The sequence below is a fragment of the Phaethon aethereus genome (genome assembly GCF_964289735.1).
Source record: "Phaethon aethereus genome assembly, chromosome: 28".
In the NCBI taxonomy this organism is placed as follows: Eukaryota; Metazoa; Chordata; class Aves; order Phaethontiformes; family Phaethontidae; genus Phaethon; species Phaethon aethereus.
Genome location: NC_138604.1, coordinates 974,266 through 988,884, shown reverse-complemented (window position 1 = coordinate 988,884; position 14,619 = coordinate 974,266). Strand labels below are relative to the sequence as shown.

Genomic DNA, 14,619 nt, shown 5'->3' with positions numbered 1-14,619 from the left:
TTAAGTATTTCTTCAGAAACAATGACTTCAGCTATCAGAACTCCCCATATGCACACAAACACCATACATCTTGCTTTGCAGCTGAAAAATTTAAAAGGTCATTTACTCTACACATCTAATGCAAGATCTTCAGCTTGTATTTGAGCGGTCTCTGTCCTTTCTTGCTGCCACAGACCAAGACATGACACTGTATGAGATACGCAGAATAATAAATGACTACTCAGCCAGACTTGTATCAAGTTCACACAAAATCAGTGCACTTTGTCCTCATGAGATTGAGTTGACAGTGAATTTCAAGTTTTGAGAATAAGTCCTCTTGAACTTTGTACGGACGTGGAAAAAAATTCTCTAGGTACAGCTTCTCATTTATGCTGCTGACAGCTTTTAAAATGTTCAAACTGAATTTCTACACAGTTTTGCATGGTGGGAGGAAGAAAAAAAAGAATCCAAACTACATCAAGAGTAATATTCTCAGAAAGTAATAAAGAAGTTGGTGAAAACCGAGGATTTTGACAGATTACAGTCATAATTCAAAACACAGCCAAGGCAGCAATCTCACATAAGAACAATACAGATGCCAAGAAATAAGCTCTACTTTGCACGTTCAAATCAAATTGTCTTTCAGTGTGGAATCAGGAAGGTAAAGATCATCTATTCAAGCTCCAGCTTCAAATGTAGCTTTTTCAACTGATTTCTTTAAGGAAGTATGCCAAAGCACTTGCTGTACCATTGGCTTTCCCTGCCCCCCACAATATACAGCAAATATTCATGGGGTCAGACCAAATAACATTTTATTACCTGCTGCATTTGCTGCTGGAGCCTCCTTCTTTGCATAGTGTCCAGAACAAGACTCTGGAGAGGCTTCTCATTTTGAGGTTTTGATTTTTCTATCTCTTGTGGTGGCTTGATGGAGGACTTTTTCATTCTCAACTGCTCAAGTTGTTCCTTCACTGTCCGGTGTTGTTCATTCAATAAATTTGCCAGAGGCTCTTCAAATCTGTTTGAGATCAGGCCAAAATATAATAAGCATATGACTTAATAACCATTCACATTTATTTAGAACATTTTACTCTCTGTCTGGGATGCACAGTTTAAGAACTAACATCCCTGTACTACTCAACACTTTGACAGTATAATTCAACTTGAAAAAACAGAGTTATTTATAGAGTCGGTTTATACACCAATCTTTCAATCTACCACAGCACTGTTGTAGTTCTGGGATGCAATGCTTCAACCGCTTATTCCAAAGACAGGTAACAGTTTTGTCCATCATTCCCAATCATATTCCATGTGCTCAGATAGATCCTGACTGCTGTTGAGAGTAAGATAATCCAGAATACATTAGAACCAATCCTATTTAACTTACATCATCAGGCAGTGTCTGAAACCAAGGTATTAGGGGTGGCATTTTACCATGAGGGTCTCCAGAAAGATCACACACTGACTCACATGCTGTTACTTAAAAAAAATTAAAAATTGAAGTATTTTCTAGTTTCCTGCAGAGTACTCTACTAGACATCTGCTGATACTATAGTAAGAGTTATGCTGGTAGCACAAAAAAATGGACATATTACCAACCTTTCAAAAATGGCTTCAATTATCCCCTGCCTTATGATAGATTATTTATTTCAGCTACAACAGTTAATATTCTGATTTCTGCTAGTTATCAGCTTTGCTTCTGTAATAGGCCTGAAGTCAGTTATAAGTAAAGTTGTTCCATGATGTTTCATAAAAACAACAATGAACCTAGCAAATGGCTGATCTGCCACAGAACAACTTTAAGAATCCTGTATACAGATGAAACTGGGGAAGAAACAATTGGGAGAACTGCTCACCAAAGAAAAATGAATACAATTAGCCGTTATCAGACAAATGCATACAAATAGTAAGAGAAAGCATAAAGTTTCCCTGCTTTTAGTCTGTAGCTGGTTTAAGAATTACTGCGCTCCCCTCTGGTACTGCTCATCCCAGAGGGAGTATCAAGAAACTCCAGCCTTCATTTTAGCTCCTTTCCCAAACAGATACAGCTTGATCTTGAGCTTATCTGCCCCATAAACAAGGAGACACCATTTATACCTCAATTTCTGTAATGAGTTAAATAGAGATGTATTATTACCTAGACAGAAACACTTTAGACCCTTTCTTCTTCAAGGCACTGTTTCAAGTATAATCCATACCAAAAATCATCAAAAGACAATTTCCAAATTTTATAGGCATTTCAGACCTAGGCCTCAGCTATCTTATGCAGTCTTTTTCCTTAGAAAAGTCCATTACATCCAAGCTATTTATTTAAAAGATAAGGTGACACACTTGGTCAAACCAGCTCCTCAAGCATTCCCTGTCATCAAAAAAAATGTAAGGGCAGTAAGTGAACCCCACTCCTTAACAATAAAAAAAAAAAAAAAAGTAATTTTTTTTAAAAAGGCAAGAAAACTATTATTTTTTCTGAAATTATTTCAGAACACTACACCCACCACCACAGTGTAAAGCACAACAATTAAGAGAGCTAGAGTGGCTATCACTTTGAGGTCGGGACCTATATCCTATATAGCTTTGATCACATATGCAGCAACACCCCAGTGTCCACTGTTTCTCTACCCATTGCTTTGAGGTATCATCGCCAGTCCTGCAATATCCCAGCCCACTATCATTAATTTAACAGCTGAAGTGACTTAGCAGGTAGTGAAGCAATTTTTTCAGAACAATTAGTCTAATAAAGGGAGGATATGCAGACGGACTTGAGAAATAAACACAATTTAAATACACAGGGACAGTATATACAGCATGGAGATTAAAGAAGCAGGAACAGAATCCTCCACTGGAGATGCTGGCTCATTGGAATAGATCACCATTCTGACAGCTGTTTTCACCTATGGTACAGAACAGCTGGCACCAATCTTTTAGTGCAGGCATTCTTGCTGTCTCTTTCTGAACAGTTACGTTTTCATTGTTGTCCTCTTCTTCAGATGCATCACGATCAATGAAGTCAAAGATGGCAGACAGAAAGAAGAGGGTCAAGATCAGTGGTCAATCTCATAAACCAAAATGGCTCAGAGCTTTCAAAACAGTAGCCTATGCTGTAAAGGCATTATCTCCTTGGTGGATGGCATAGTACAGCTGCAGGTACCTGCTTTTTAAACATAACAGAGTTATTTTTTTTAATTTTATGACCCAAATCAAACGATCCTACCTAAGTGCTTGTGGTGTATTAAAATTCGGCCGTGACTCTGTAACATTATCTTCATCTTCTGGACCTTCATCTTCCATGTTCGAGAAACCCATCTCATCCTGAAACTGATAGCAAATGTGTAGCAACAGTCAGTAATAGAAAACTCAAGTAGTATATTTACCAGCAACTGTCTTTAGCTAATAAAGCTCATGATGATCCTCTCAGCACAGGCATTCATCTCTGCAGGGACTTATGGAAGTTCCTATATATATTCCCTCTCAAGGATGAAATTACACCTTTACGCCAGGGCCCTTTGCACATAGTCAGCACTAAGCATCTCACAGAGACCACCCACTTACGGCTTTAGAGATTTCAGGTCAGATCAGAGAAAGATCTGTTCTTCAGTGCTACACCAAATTTATTACTTACTGTCTCAAACAGCTCCTCCATCAGTTCATTCACTTCCTTTTCTGCAAGTAAAATTAAAAAGAAGTATGAAGATTCCTTTTCCAAGAAACACTTAACAATCCTGTCATGATATTAAGTCACTTAAGGAACGTCTCTTGCAAAGGGAAACCCGTCTCTTGCAACGAGAGGGCCAAGAAGGAAACGTCCCGGATATTATATCCTTTTTTAATGCTGGACCCCAATAAACTTCAGCTGAGACTGTTTTGATTCAAAAATATAATATAAAAAACAATTTTCAGAATTAAATTTAAAGTTATGTTAACCTGTAATAAGAACTAAAAGAATTGTGCTTTATTGACAAGATGAAAGTGGTATTTTTATAAAACTAACTCAAAGATTGTAAGGACTTGGAGAAAGTTTAATTACACTCAAGTCATAAGGCAAGCATTCAATTCTGAATTGGCTGAAGCTTTATGAAAGACTGTACTATCACGTAAGTATTATTCTTCAGTCTTTGCTATGGAGTAAAGTTGCATCTGATAGCACAGCTGCCAGCTCTGGCTAGATCCTTTCACATATTCGCAGAACGCCAGTTTTGCATAGAAAAAATGTTCAAGCTAGCATGCAGATTTTTTTTTTTAATTAGCCTACACTGCAAAAAATCTTTACAACAAACCACTCACTTTTAAAAAAAAAAAAAATTAGTAATCCTAACAAGAAAGAAGGTGGTATTCCCAAAGGACTTACTGGTAATTCTCACAGCACGATCATTTCTGAAGTCTTCTGTATCTGGTTCATCCAGATCTTCCAGGAAGTTGTACTCAGGGTCATCATCATCATCTGCTTCATCTAATAAGACGCGTGTTTTGAAATGTCATTACCCTGCCCCAAGACCAATCAGTAGCCAGGAGCAGAAGCGCTTTGTTTACTGCCTGACCTGGCACAAAGCGAGCTAGGATTACTGCTTGAAATTAGCTGTATGTTCCTTTTTATGGCAGTGATATCAAGCCCATCATCTTTTCAAATTGAGCTATTAGCATCCTTATTTGTAGCCATTCCGATTTGGAAGTGCTGGATTCATTCTTTGTGTCCTGAGTTACAGCCAAATTTAGGAAGAGTGAAGTAGTATTATTTCAATTTGTGTTTTGTATTCAATTTGCACAACTGTAAGCAACCGGTAAAATTCACGACAAAAGGAAGTCAAACCCCAAAGCTGCTTCTTGTTTCTTCTCAAAGAACAACATAGTAGTTTCTACCAAAACAAGTCATGTCCCTAACAAAGAGCATGACACGCTCAGATTCAGGTATATCAATGCTGTCAGCTTCATGACACAGCACAATGGATTAAGGGCTGAAACATAACTTTAATTTACAGTTGCCAGTTACTGCATGGCTAGTAAAGTGAGACATCTAAGGTTTAAAAACCCTGACAAATGTCCATGGACATGAGGAAAGCTGATGGCATGCAAAAACATATATATTACTAAACAAAATAATGGCTGCAGCCAAGATCATGTATAAATAGAAAGAAAGAGCTGCAGGCTTTCAATGTAACCCCCAATTCCAGCGAACTATAAAACATGTCATATACCTTCATTCTCCACATCATCATTCATGAGTCCTCCAAGCCACCTTTTCCATTCTTCATCATCTGCAGTATTGGGATCATACATATCAGGTGTGATATCTGGGGCTCGGAGCTCAGCCTCCAGCTGACCAAGAGGAACATCCTTCAGTGGTCTCTTAGATCGAGTTCGGAAGGCAATAAGGCTGTCTTCAAGAGACTGAAAGGTGAAGGAAAGGCACAACAGAATTACAGTGTCTCTGCTTTTCTCAGTTTCTCTGGCAGCAGGGTTTTCAGCCCAGCCAAAAAAGTCCAGTACCAAAATATTACATTCCTGCCACAAAGAATCATTTACTTCAGTAGCCTGAGAAAGCTGAACGTTCCTTACTCTCACTATTAAACTGTTATCGGTTATAAATATATTACTGTTCATTTATCTCATGCTGAACTCTTATCTGCTACCGAAGAAGCAATCTCCACTTGAATATTTGATTCTTTCACGTGTGTTTTGCTCCATTTGCCTTCTTCACTATCTATAATTAATTTTGAGCAGCAGGCACAGGACTCTTTCTTCATGACTCCTCATCCTTGCATAGTAACACAGATCAGTAACATTTTTCTCATTATTAATATGAAATAGTGGTTCTCTTTACAACCAAACTTCCTCAGGTGTTAATAGTATCCTTGCCTGCAAAACACAACTAAGCTGACAGGGTATCTTTCAAAATGAAAACTATTTTCACTTATGTAAATGTCACAGAATTACATTTAACAGCCAAAACAATGGCAGTGAGAGACTTACGAGCATAAATAGAAAGCATAATTACAAGAAACTAAAAGGATATGTCCCTAACAACACTTTACCAACAGCTACCTCTATTCTCTCACAGAACTAGCATCCTACACGCTATGGAGATTCAACTTGCTGTTTAAAGTTACAAAAGGAGAGCAGAATGCAGTAAAAGAGAACAGAGCAGAAAGCTACCTCCTTTCTAACACATTTTACTCAAATTAAAACAACAGTACATAGCATCCCCAACAACGGTACCTGGTAAGAATCCATGCATACTGGGCTTGAAGCCAATTCTTCATCCACTGCATGCAGCTTCTCCATGAATGTGCTGTCTTTGTTTTGCTTTGGTTTAGGAGGTGGTGGAGGTCCCATGGGAACTACTTCAGCACTAATATGTCTAACAACAGGTGTAGTAACCTTCTCCATCTAATTAAAAAGGCCTTTGTGTTAAAAGGTTTTATTTAGAACATAATTTTCCAAGGACAGAAATAGGTCTCTTTCTGTTTGACCAGAGTCTAGCACCATAGAAATGAGAGAAATGCTTCATAAAGGAAATAGATTCTTCATATTACACTCACTTTGGTTTTCAGAAAGTACAAAGAAATTTACTATTCGAAAGACTTGCAGAAAAGGAGACTTTTGGAAGATTTGAGTATCAGTCACAACATTACTAGAGCTGATAAACCTGAACACCAGTAATTGTGATGCACTCCCAAAAACAAATCCATGGTGAGTAGAACATGGAAAGATCAATACATTATTGCTCTTTCTCCGATTCCCAGTGTCAGTGGTCAGTTCTCACAATTGCTTTCTCATTCTTGTCTGCCGATACTCAGCTGCACTGCACATACTCCTACTGATTTGACAGTGTATACAGTCATCTCAAACACCTTTATGCTTTTATCAGAATCACTTGCTCCTCCTAAGCCAAGGACATCAAGCAATTCTCCTGCACTCCTCTCAAAAATAATCAGAAAAATAATAATTATCTGAAGAAGAGCTGATTGTTTCCATTGCCAGTGCTTTTTTAAGTACTTGTGTTTATTTTAGTCTAAGCTCTTTCTGCAAGGGTTGCCCTTCATTGCTTATGCAGGAACCATTGCAGTGGGATGTCAAATCCACCTATCACCTGGAATGTCACCACGACTTTAAGCAACAGTATGTATTTTTCCTTTTGCATTAATACTTTAGGAACAATGACTGAAAGTTGTTTCTAAAGAAAGCAAAAACTCTCTCGCAAGTTTACCTCGCAAAATGTCCCTCCCTCTTCATCAGATGATCGCCTTGTCCTAGATCGTTTTGCTCCCCGAGGAGAAGAAGCAGTGCTCTCTACATCACTTTCCAGTAAGCTCTGTAGTGCAAAAGATGCAGAATGCAAGCAAGCAATAATGCCACAATCAAACACTGCTGCAACTAACATTCCAAAGACTCTTTTTTAGCCAAATGAACAATACAGCATTGAAGAAAGATTACTAGAAGGTCCAGGACAACTTACAAGTTTTCATGTGTTAAAATAAATAGAGCATTCTGCTGCCTCAAACATGCAGACAACTCCATGCTGAACAGAACAGATGTTTGTACAAGTTGCATTTACCTCTTCTGCAGTCTCATCCTCATCCTCATCCTCAGGCTGGTATTCTTCATCAGATGAATCATCTTCCTCAAGAGGAATGTCCACAAACTGAGGAGGCTGCAACAGAACAGAAGAAAGGTGACAACTTTTTACAGGCAAGATGAAGACTTGCACTCTAATGGTGCACTATTAGATCAAAGATTTCTAACTGAGGAAATACCCTGAAGCTCAGAGCGGAAGGAGACAATTGAAAAAGGCTGAGGAAACTAAAGAATTTACTAAAATTAGAGTGGTAAAGCAAAGTAAGTGGTTTGAACAGGTGCAAGAATGAGCACAAATGGTTTAGCACGTATATGATGGAAACACAGCATGAGCAGACACTATCTCAAAGACATGCTTCTAGTTCTTGAATGGCCACTCACTCCTGTTACACTGCTGAATCCTGCCTACACTTAGATATCAGATGTTTTGGAGCAGGAAAAAAAATTGAGATCCAGGCCATATTTCCAGGCAGTCCTAAAACATATAAAACAGGCCCACAGAGAAGAACCTCGCAGCAGTAGCATTCACTGCCAGGAGTTTCATCCAGGTAGAGGCTGCTGCAATACCACTATGGGAAGCTGGACCATCCAGAAGAACAGACCACTCGCTCCCTACGGCACGTCATCACCTCATCATGTTCTGTCCCCCCCTGCAGGCAGCTCTTTTGTGCCCTCTGTGCACATGCTGCTGCATTAACTGCCTCGTCCTGCCCTGCATACCCTGTGTGCAATGCTCCTGGTCACCGACACTCCCAATATGCTAGACACGAGTCTGCTCCACCCCTCCAAAAGATTCCCTGCTCAGCAGGGTGCCTCTAGTATGGCCTCCGATTTCCCAGCAGTAGTTCACTTACCTTCACCTCATTTGCCTTCTTAATTGGAGAAATATTCCATGTTGGAATCACCTAAAGATAACAAAAACACTCTGTCTCCGAAAAGCGCAGTGTTGCACAGCTTAGACAATCTATTAAATCAAATGAGTACTTGAGCTTGAGGCCTTGTTCTCCAAAGTAGTCAAGTAACAACAGACTTCAGACAAACACTTTCTGAACTGCCCATGCGATCTCTACGTGCAGTAACTTTAGTATGGGATACTGTCAATCCACTGCATTTTCTAACTCTGACCTGGTGCTATTCTAAAATGAATTATTTTTTACATTGTTTTAATTTACTTTTTCATTTTAAGAATAAATCACTTAAAAGCACACTTTACGCTTCTTTTAGAAGACCCAACAATCAAAATGGGGAGGGGAAGGGTGCAATAGTAAAAGCTAGATGACGTACTTACCACTCCTTTCTCCACAACTTCCTTCAGTTTGGAACGAGTCATTTTGGGCTCCTTAGAGTTTAAAACAAGACAACAGCAACCTGTTGAGCTATTTTCCATAACTGCAAACTTTTCCCCAGCAATTCTTTTTAAAAAGAGAAAACTCTTGTAGTAAAATTCATTACCTTTTAGACATGATCAGAGTGACATCAAAAATAACCCCTCATAATTCTGTTTCATAATTTACACTCATACACAGACACTACTCACTTCATCCAGGTGGCAAATCTGGTAATGAAATGTAAATTATGGTACTCCCTATTCTACCTATTCTCTCCATACCACATCACAGACCAAGAAGATAGACTGGTGAAGGTATTGTGCATTTGGAACAACTGAAAACCAAGCTGAAAAAGCTTTTTACTTACAAACAAAGGTATATCTTCTGTCTCACTGATGGCTGCTTTCATCATGGCAACCACATGCTCATTTGTGATCACTTCCTACAGGAAAACACAAAAAAGTATCCTTTATGTTGTTTGTTAAAAAGAAACAGACTTAAGGTTAAAATAAACTAGTTGGAAACATGATGGAAAAATATTCAGTGTACAATATACTTTGTAATTATACTATAATAAAAAAGATTGTTCAGTGATCGAACAAGAAAATATAAAGCAAGTACAACAGCGATAAAAACATCTGCACTACATTCTCTGTGAATGTTCTACAGAATAAGCTTCCAGCAGAAGGAAAGAAAATAGTCAAAACAAAGGCTCACACCAGTTTCCCTTCCCTCCTGTTACATAGTCAATAAAATGTGCTGGTCCCAGCCACATGAGAAATGCTGCTATGAAGCTGCAACAAGGAAACTTAAGTCCTTAAGCACTCATAGGCTTCCAAAATAATTCTCTAGAGAATTTGCAACGCATGTAAAGTACATAATAATCTACTCTTTGAAACACTGTGCTACATCATTTCAAAAAACATTGTATATATTTAAAAGAAACAGGGGAAAGCAGAAGAGACTCAGTATACATTACTACATTTTGTGAATGCCACCATAAGGTTCCTAAGGGAAGGTAGGTGCCTGAGATATTTACAGCCCTTCCACAGTGCCATGTGACAAAGGCATTAATTATGGCACTTGCACAAAATCAGCTGGTGAATCTGCCCCAAAAAATCGTGGCAGTCTCCAGTTTGTTTGCCACATGGATGGCAAAAAGGGAAACTATACGAGATCACCTGGATTAGAACAACACTAGCTGCAGGGGGAAAAAAAAGCGGGGGGGGGGGGGGGGGGGGGGAGAGGAAGTACAATTTTTAATCCTGTGGGAAAATAAATACTATTGCTTTCCAGACCTGGCTCATGGGATAAACTGAAATCTACACCTAATATAGGTGTAGAATTAAGAGTTTCACTACACAGCTGTGACAGCACAGATATTCTTCTTACAGTTTCTTTCTAACTGGATGTTGTGTGATGGACTAAAAGGTTGGCTGGGGGCATTAACTAAGACTAATGCGTTTCTGTCAGCACCACTAGAAGTCCATCAGGAACTTTATCATGAAACATTTCACTCAAAACAAGAAACAGTCAGTTCACAGTCTACATCTCACCTGGAAGCTGAAGCATACATTTTACTTCAATTACTCCTGCTACTGCTATCACAGCACAGTAAAACAAACCCATTTGCCATTGTAAATAAATGGAAATCAAGGATCAATACCTACTAACAAAGCCAGGTCCAGGTAACTTATACATACACCACACGATTCCCTCCTTATAGCTTTTTATAGGAGGGATGAAGACGTGGGTGCCTACCAAGCCTTCCTTGTTCATGAAATCAAGTGCTACCACTAGTACTATACTCAAGACTGCACTGTCTTAAAAAGTTGGGCAGTTCTCCATTCCCTGTCGTAGTCCCACCGCACTCACATGCAGGATGTTTCGCACGTTGACAACTGTCAGGTTATGCTGTTTGGCTCCATCTTCTAAGGTGCGATCAAGGGTATCATCTAGCTTGATGTCACAAGACAAAGAGCCCTCCTCTTCTTGACTTTTCCCTTCTCTTTTCCGTTTGGTTGCCTTCCTCCTCCTCTTCCTTCTCTCAATATCCTCTCCATCTTGATCCTCTGAAAATTAAAAAAATGGAATCTAAAAATTCACATACTTCACATCCAGCACATTCTGACGGTATGAGTTTAAAAGAAAAAGCTACAATTCTGCACATACTGAAGTGGCAGCAGCTTTTCAACAGCTGATAAGGAGATCACCCAAATAGTAATGCCCACAAGAACTAGAAACAGTCTTTTGAATAATGGATTCAAATTCTGCAAGATCTAAGTGAGTCACATTAGTCAAGCAAATAAAGGTTACTAGATTTATTTTACAGAATGGTCTCAGCAGCCTTTTTATGACTTTTTCCAGAAAAAGGTGTTTTAATAATGCCATCAACATTAAAACAGTTGCAAAACTCCAGGCACCATACAGCAAGAGCAGATTTCTGGGACTTAAAAGTGTTTCCCAAGTGATGCTGTTTTGCTGACTGAGGGAAATGAAGGAATCATAACTTCAGATGAAGAAAGCAGTGTTTTTAAGTAACCAAAAACTGCAGATATCAGCTCCAGCAAGTTTCACTTGGATACCTGTAGTTTATCTAGCCACTGAATTATGGAGAACAGGATAAAAACTTAAAAGAACGTTGCACCTCGACAGCCCCTGCCGTGGTCTACACAATTCCAGGGTTCTGCATCTACTGTATCAAGCCACAGGTCTGTTCCTTGCACAAAGCTTACTCAATTGAATAAACAGCCCCAAATCCTCATTTTCCTCATCAGTCTGCTGGGTCACTCACCAGCTCTGGTGTTCTTCAGTGGTTTCATGATGGTAGGATTTCTAACAGCCAGCTGCAAAGAACTTCTCACTGGAGACTCCTGCACTGCAGAGTGGTTTTCAGTTAGATACGGATCTCTCTGTGCATTCACTTCCACCTCTGTATACAGCTTCGGCGTTTTCCCTGTAAAACAGTATACACTAAGCTGTAGTCACATGGACACAGCTGAGTGAGGTTAAGAGGCTGCTGCAATTACAAAAGCCTATAGTGACCCATTCAAATCTGTTAAATCAACTGCACAAGTCTAACCTAGCCTGTGAAAGTGACCCAGATACACTGAACACCGCAGCAGCAGTTCCATCCTGCTGGAAACAAATCCAGGCGAAGAGATCCCCACCTCCACTATCAGTTTTGCACATTCCTGTCAAATGATCCAACTGCAAAACAACGATGATTTGTTTAAAACAGGGTTGTACTCTCTGTTGCATAAATGCAACTGCAACAACAGAAATCAACAGCTAAGGGACATGCACGCCATTCACATCTTGAACAGCAGTTCACTGCAACCTTAGGATGCAGATACACAGCCACCTTTGGCCAAAGTAAAACCACACTACCACTGACAGGGGTAGTTACATACCCTTCCCACTCCTATTATGCACCGTCTTAGAAGTTACACAGACCTAGAAAACAGCTGTGAACTGACTCCTGTTCACTCCCCTTCCTCCCAACACAAAATGAGCTTTCAGTCAAATCAGTGAACTAATCACAGCAGCACAAGAACCAGAGACGTTTTTCACCAGGGAACAAGGAAGCACTGCCCCTTTTTGCGGCAGCCTCTAGTTAGATGGGCTTACAATGATTATGAAAAAGCAGCTGAAACATGAAGTTTCATGAACACTTTAAGGCAGTATGAAAACGCATTGTCACCCAATAAAACCAGTTCCCCAACACCACAGCAGTTGCTGCTCTGGGCTGGCTCAGCTATTTGTGTAACTGCACAGAAAATCAGATCAGGGAGTTGATCCAGATGGAGAGGAGAACACACCACCACCCCAACACTTCCCATGGCCCCTCCCCCCCACTTTTGCCAGATCAATTCTCCAATTTCACTGAGCTCAGAGGCAAAGATGTATGCCAGAAAAAAAGTGTAGAATGGGCAATCTGGGGAAAGAGGGAACAACCACTTATTTCAGTAGACTTAAAGATAACCAGAGATACAAAATGAGCATCACTTTGACCATTAATATCTCTCGTCTCCCTCACAAGCTCACAAATCACACTTTCACCGAGTGAACCTCAGAGCAAGCGAAGTTCACCTGGGCTTTTTAGACAAACTTCCAAAATACCTACGTTCCACAACAAATTTGTAACGATATTAACACAAGTTCTACTTGCATCAGCTCTTGTAAAGGATCACAGTACAGCCAAATGCTTGAAAGAATTACTTTCTGGACAAAAACCTCTGAAAATCAGTATCCTTGGAAGCAGCAGGTTGCACTTTTACCAGTCTCACAACTCAACAACCAAACATTTGTTTTTAAAAACTAAATGCAAGGTGACTGTTACAAATCAAAGCCTGGATTTACAAAGACTTGTCTAAAGACTAGCTGAAAGCAACATATTCTGTGCTATTTAAAACCTGTTAAATGTGTCTATGAAAGTTACTGCTAGGACTGATTGCTATTACTGTCCATAAAAGATTAAACACAGGGGCAAGACCGGGAAAATGTGTGCACGTTTGTGAAACTGGGCATTTTAGGTTGGAAATTTGCAAAAAAAGCAACTTCTAAAGGACTTAACATCCAGCAGCGCTAGAAGCAAGCGCCTTAAGTTCTCCATTATTGTTCTCATGTTTTAAGAGAGGAAAACCCCCAAACTTTGAAAATGGGATGCCTGCTATCCTGTAATACTTCAGAGGGGAAAAAAAAAACCAAAAACCACCACCACAAAAACCAATTACCCAAAGGAGAAGCTTTATATGAACACGCCTGTGAAGCTCTCCCTTAACTGACCCGGCGATGAGCAGAGCTGACAGGACGGAGGCCAGACCGGCTGCAGGCAGGAGCTGAGGCGGCAGCCGGGGTGACGGCGTGTTGGAGAAACACCGAACACTCCGTAACACGCACCGTGACGGGCAGCGCACGCATTTACCTTCCGCCACCGTTTCGGGGCTCCTGAGGCCCCCGGGGGGCTCGGCGGCAGCGCAGGCCTCCTTCACGCCCGGAGCTTCCTGACCGGAGCCTGGGGCCGCCCTGGCGGGGGACCTCTTCCCGCCCTTCAGCGAGGCCTCCCCAGGCCCCATCCACACGCCCGGGCCGCAGGAAGGCGACCCAATGGCTCGGGCCGCCGGCGCGAGTTTAGCGGAGCCGCCATCGGCAGCGCCCGCCGAGGATGAGCCGCCAGCGCCGTGTAGCTCCCCGTCCTCCCCGGCGCCGCCGCGCTCCCGCGGACTCTGTGACCCCGCTACCGTCGCTCTCCTCTTCTTGCAGGGCAGCATCTTCAGCGAGAGCGACATCCCGGCGCCCACCTGTAAAACAGGAAAGCGGCTGGCTGCAGGGCACCGCCACCGGGCCCCGGCGCCCCGTCCCGCTCGCTCCGCAGGAAGCGGAAGCGCCGCGGAGTCCGCCCGCCGCGCAGGCGCCGCGCCGCCATGTTGGCCGGGCGCGGGGCGAGCCTCCGCCATGTTGGCGGCGCGGAGGCCGCCAGCCCCGCCGTGACGACGCGGGGCGGCGGGGGCGGCGAGCGCGACCGCCGCCATCTTTGCTGGGCGATGCCGCCGGGCGCTGCGCCCGCTGCCTAGCTTCCGGCCCCCCCGCCGCCGCCTCGGAAGGTCTTCCTGTGAGGGACGGAGAGCCTGCCCGGTGTTGGTGCCTCCGCTCCCCACAGCTCCCCGGCGGAGCCCATTGGCCCCGGTGCCGTCCCCTCACGGAGGGAGCGGGATCACCGGCCCCATAAGCCCACGCACAC

General features: G+C 41.9%; 1 protein-coding gene across 1 annotated transcript in view; it reads right to left on the bottom strand.

Annotated features, from left to right (window-relative positions):
• LOC309414380 (GON-4-like protein) overlaps positions 1–14,167 on the bottom strand; it is a gene marked incomplete at both ends in the record, with an annotated part of 28,141 nt that extends 13,974 nt beyond the window's left edge. The window contains 14 exons of the mRNA XM_082011690.1: positions 799–997; positions 3,191–3,294; positions 3,599–3,639; positions 4,325–4,426; positions 5,169–5,361; positions 6,190–6,360; positions 7,181–7,285; positions 7,529–7,624; positions 8,403–8,453; positions 8,837–8,887; positions 9,244–9,318; positions 10,752–10,948; positions 11,671–11,832; positions 13,804–14,167. Of these exons, the coding sequence (XP_081867816.1) occupies positions 799–997; positions 3,191–3,294; positions 3,599–3,639; positions 4,325–4,426; positions 5,169–5,361; positions 6,190–6,360; positions 7,181–7,285; positions 7,529–7,624; positions 8,403–8,453; positions 8,837–8,887; positions 9,244–9,318; positions 10,752–10,948; positions 11,671–11,832; positions 13,804–14,167 (1,911 nt within the window). The remainder of the gene's footprint in view (positions 1–798; positions 998–3,190; positions 3,295–3,598; positions 3,640–4,324; positions 4,427–5,168; positions 5,362–6,189; positions 6,361–7,180; positions 7,286–7,528; positions 7,625–8,402; positions 8,454–8,836; positions 8,888–9,243; positions 9,319–10,751; positions 10,949–11,670; positions 11,833–13,803) is intronic.
• Positions 14,168–14,619: the final 452 nt, after the last annotated feature.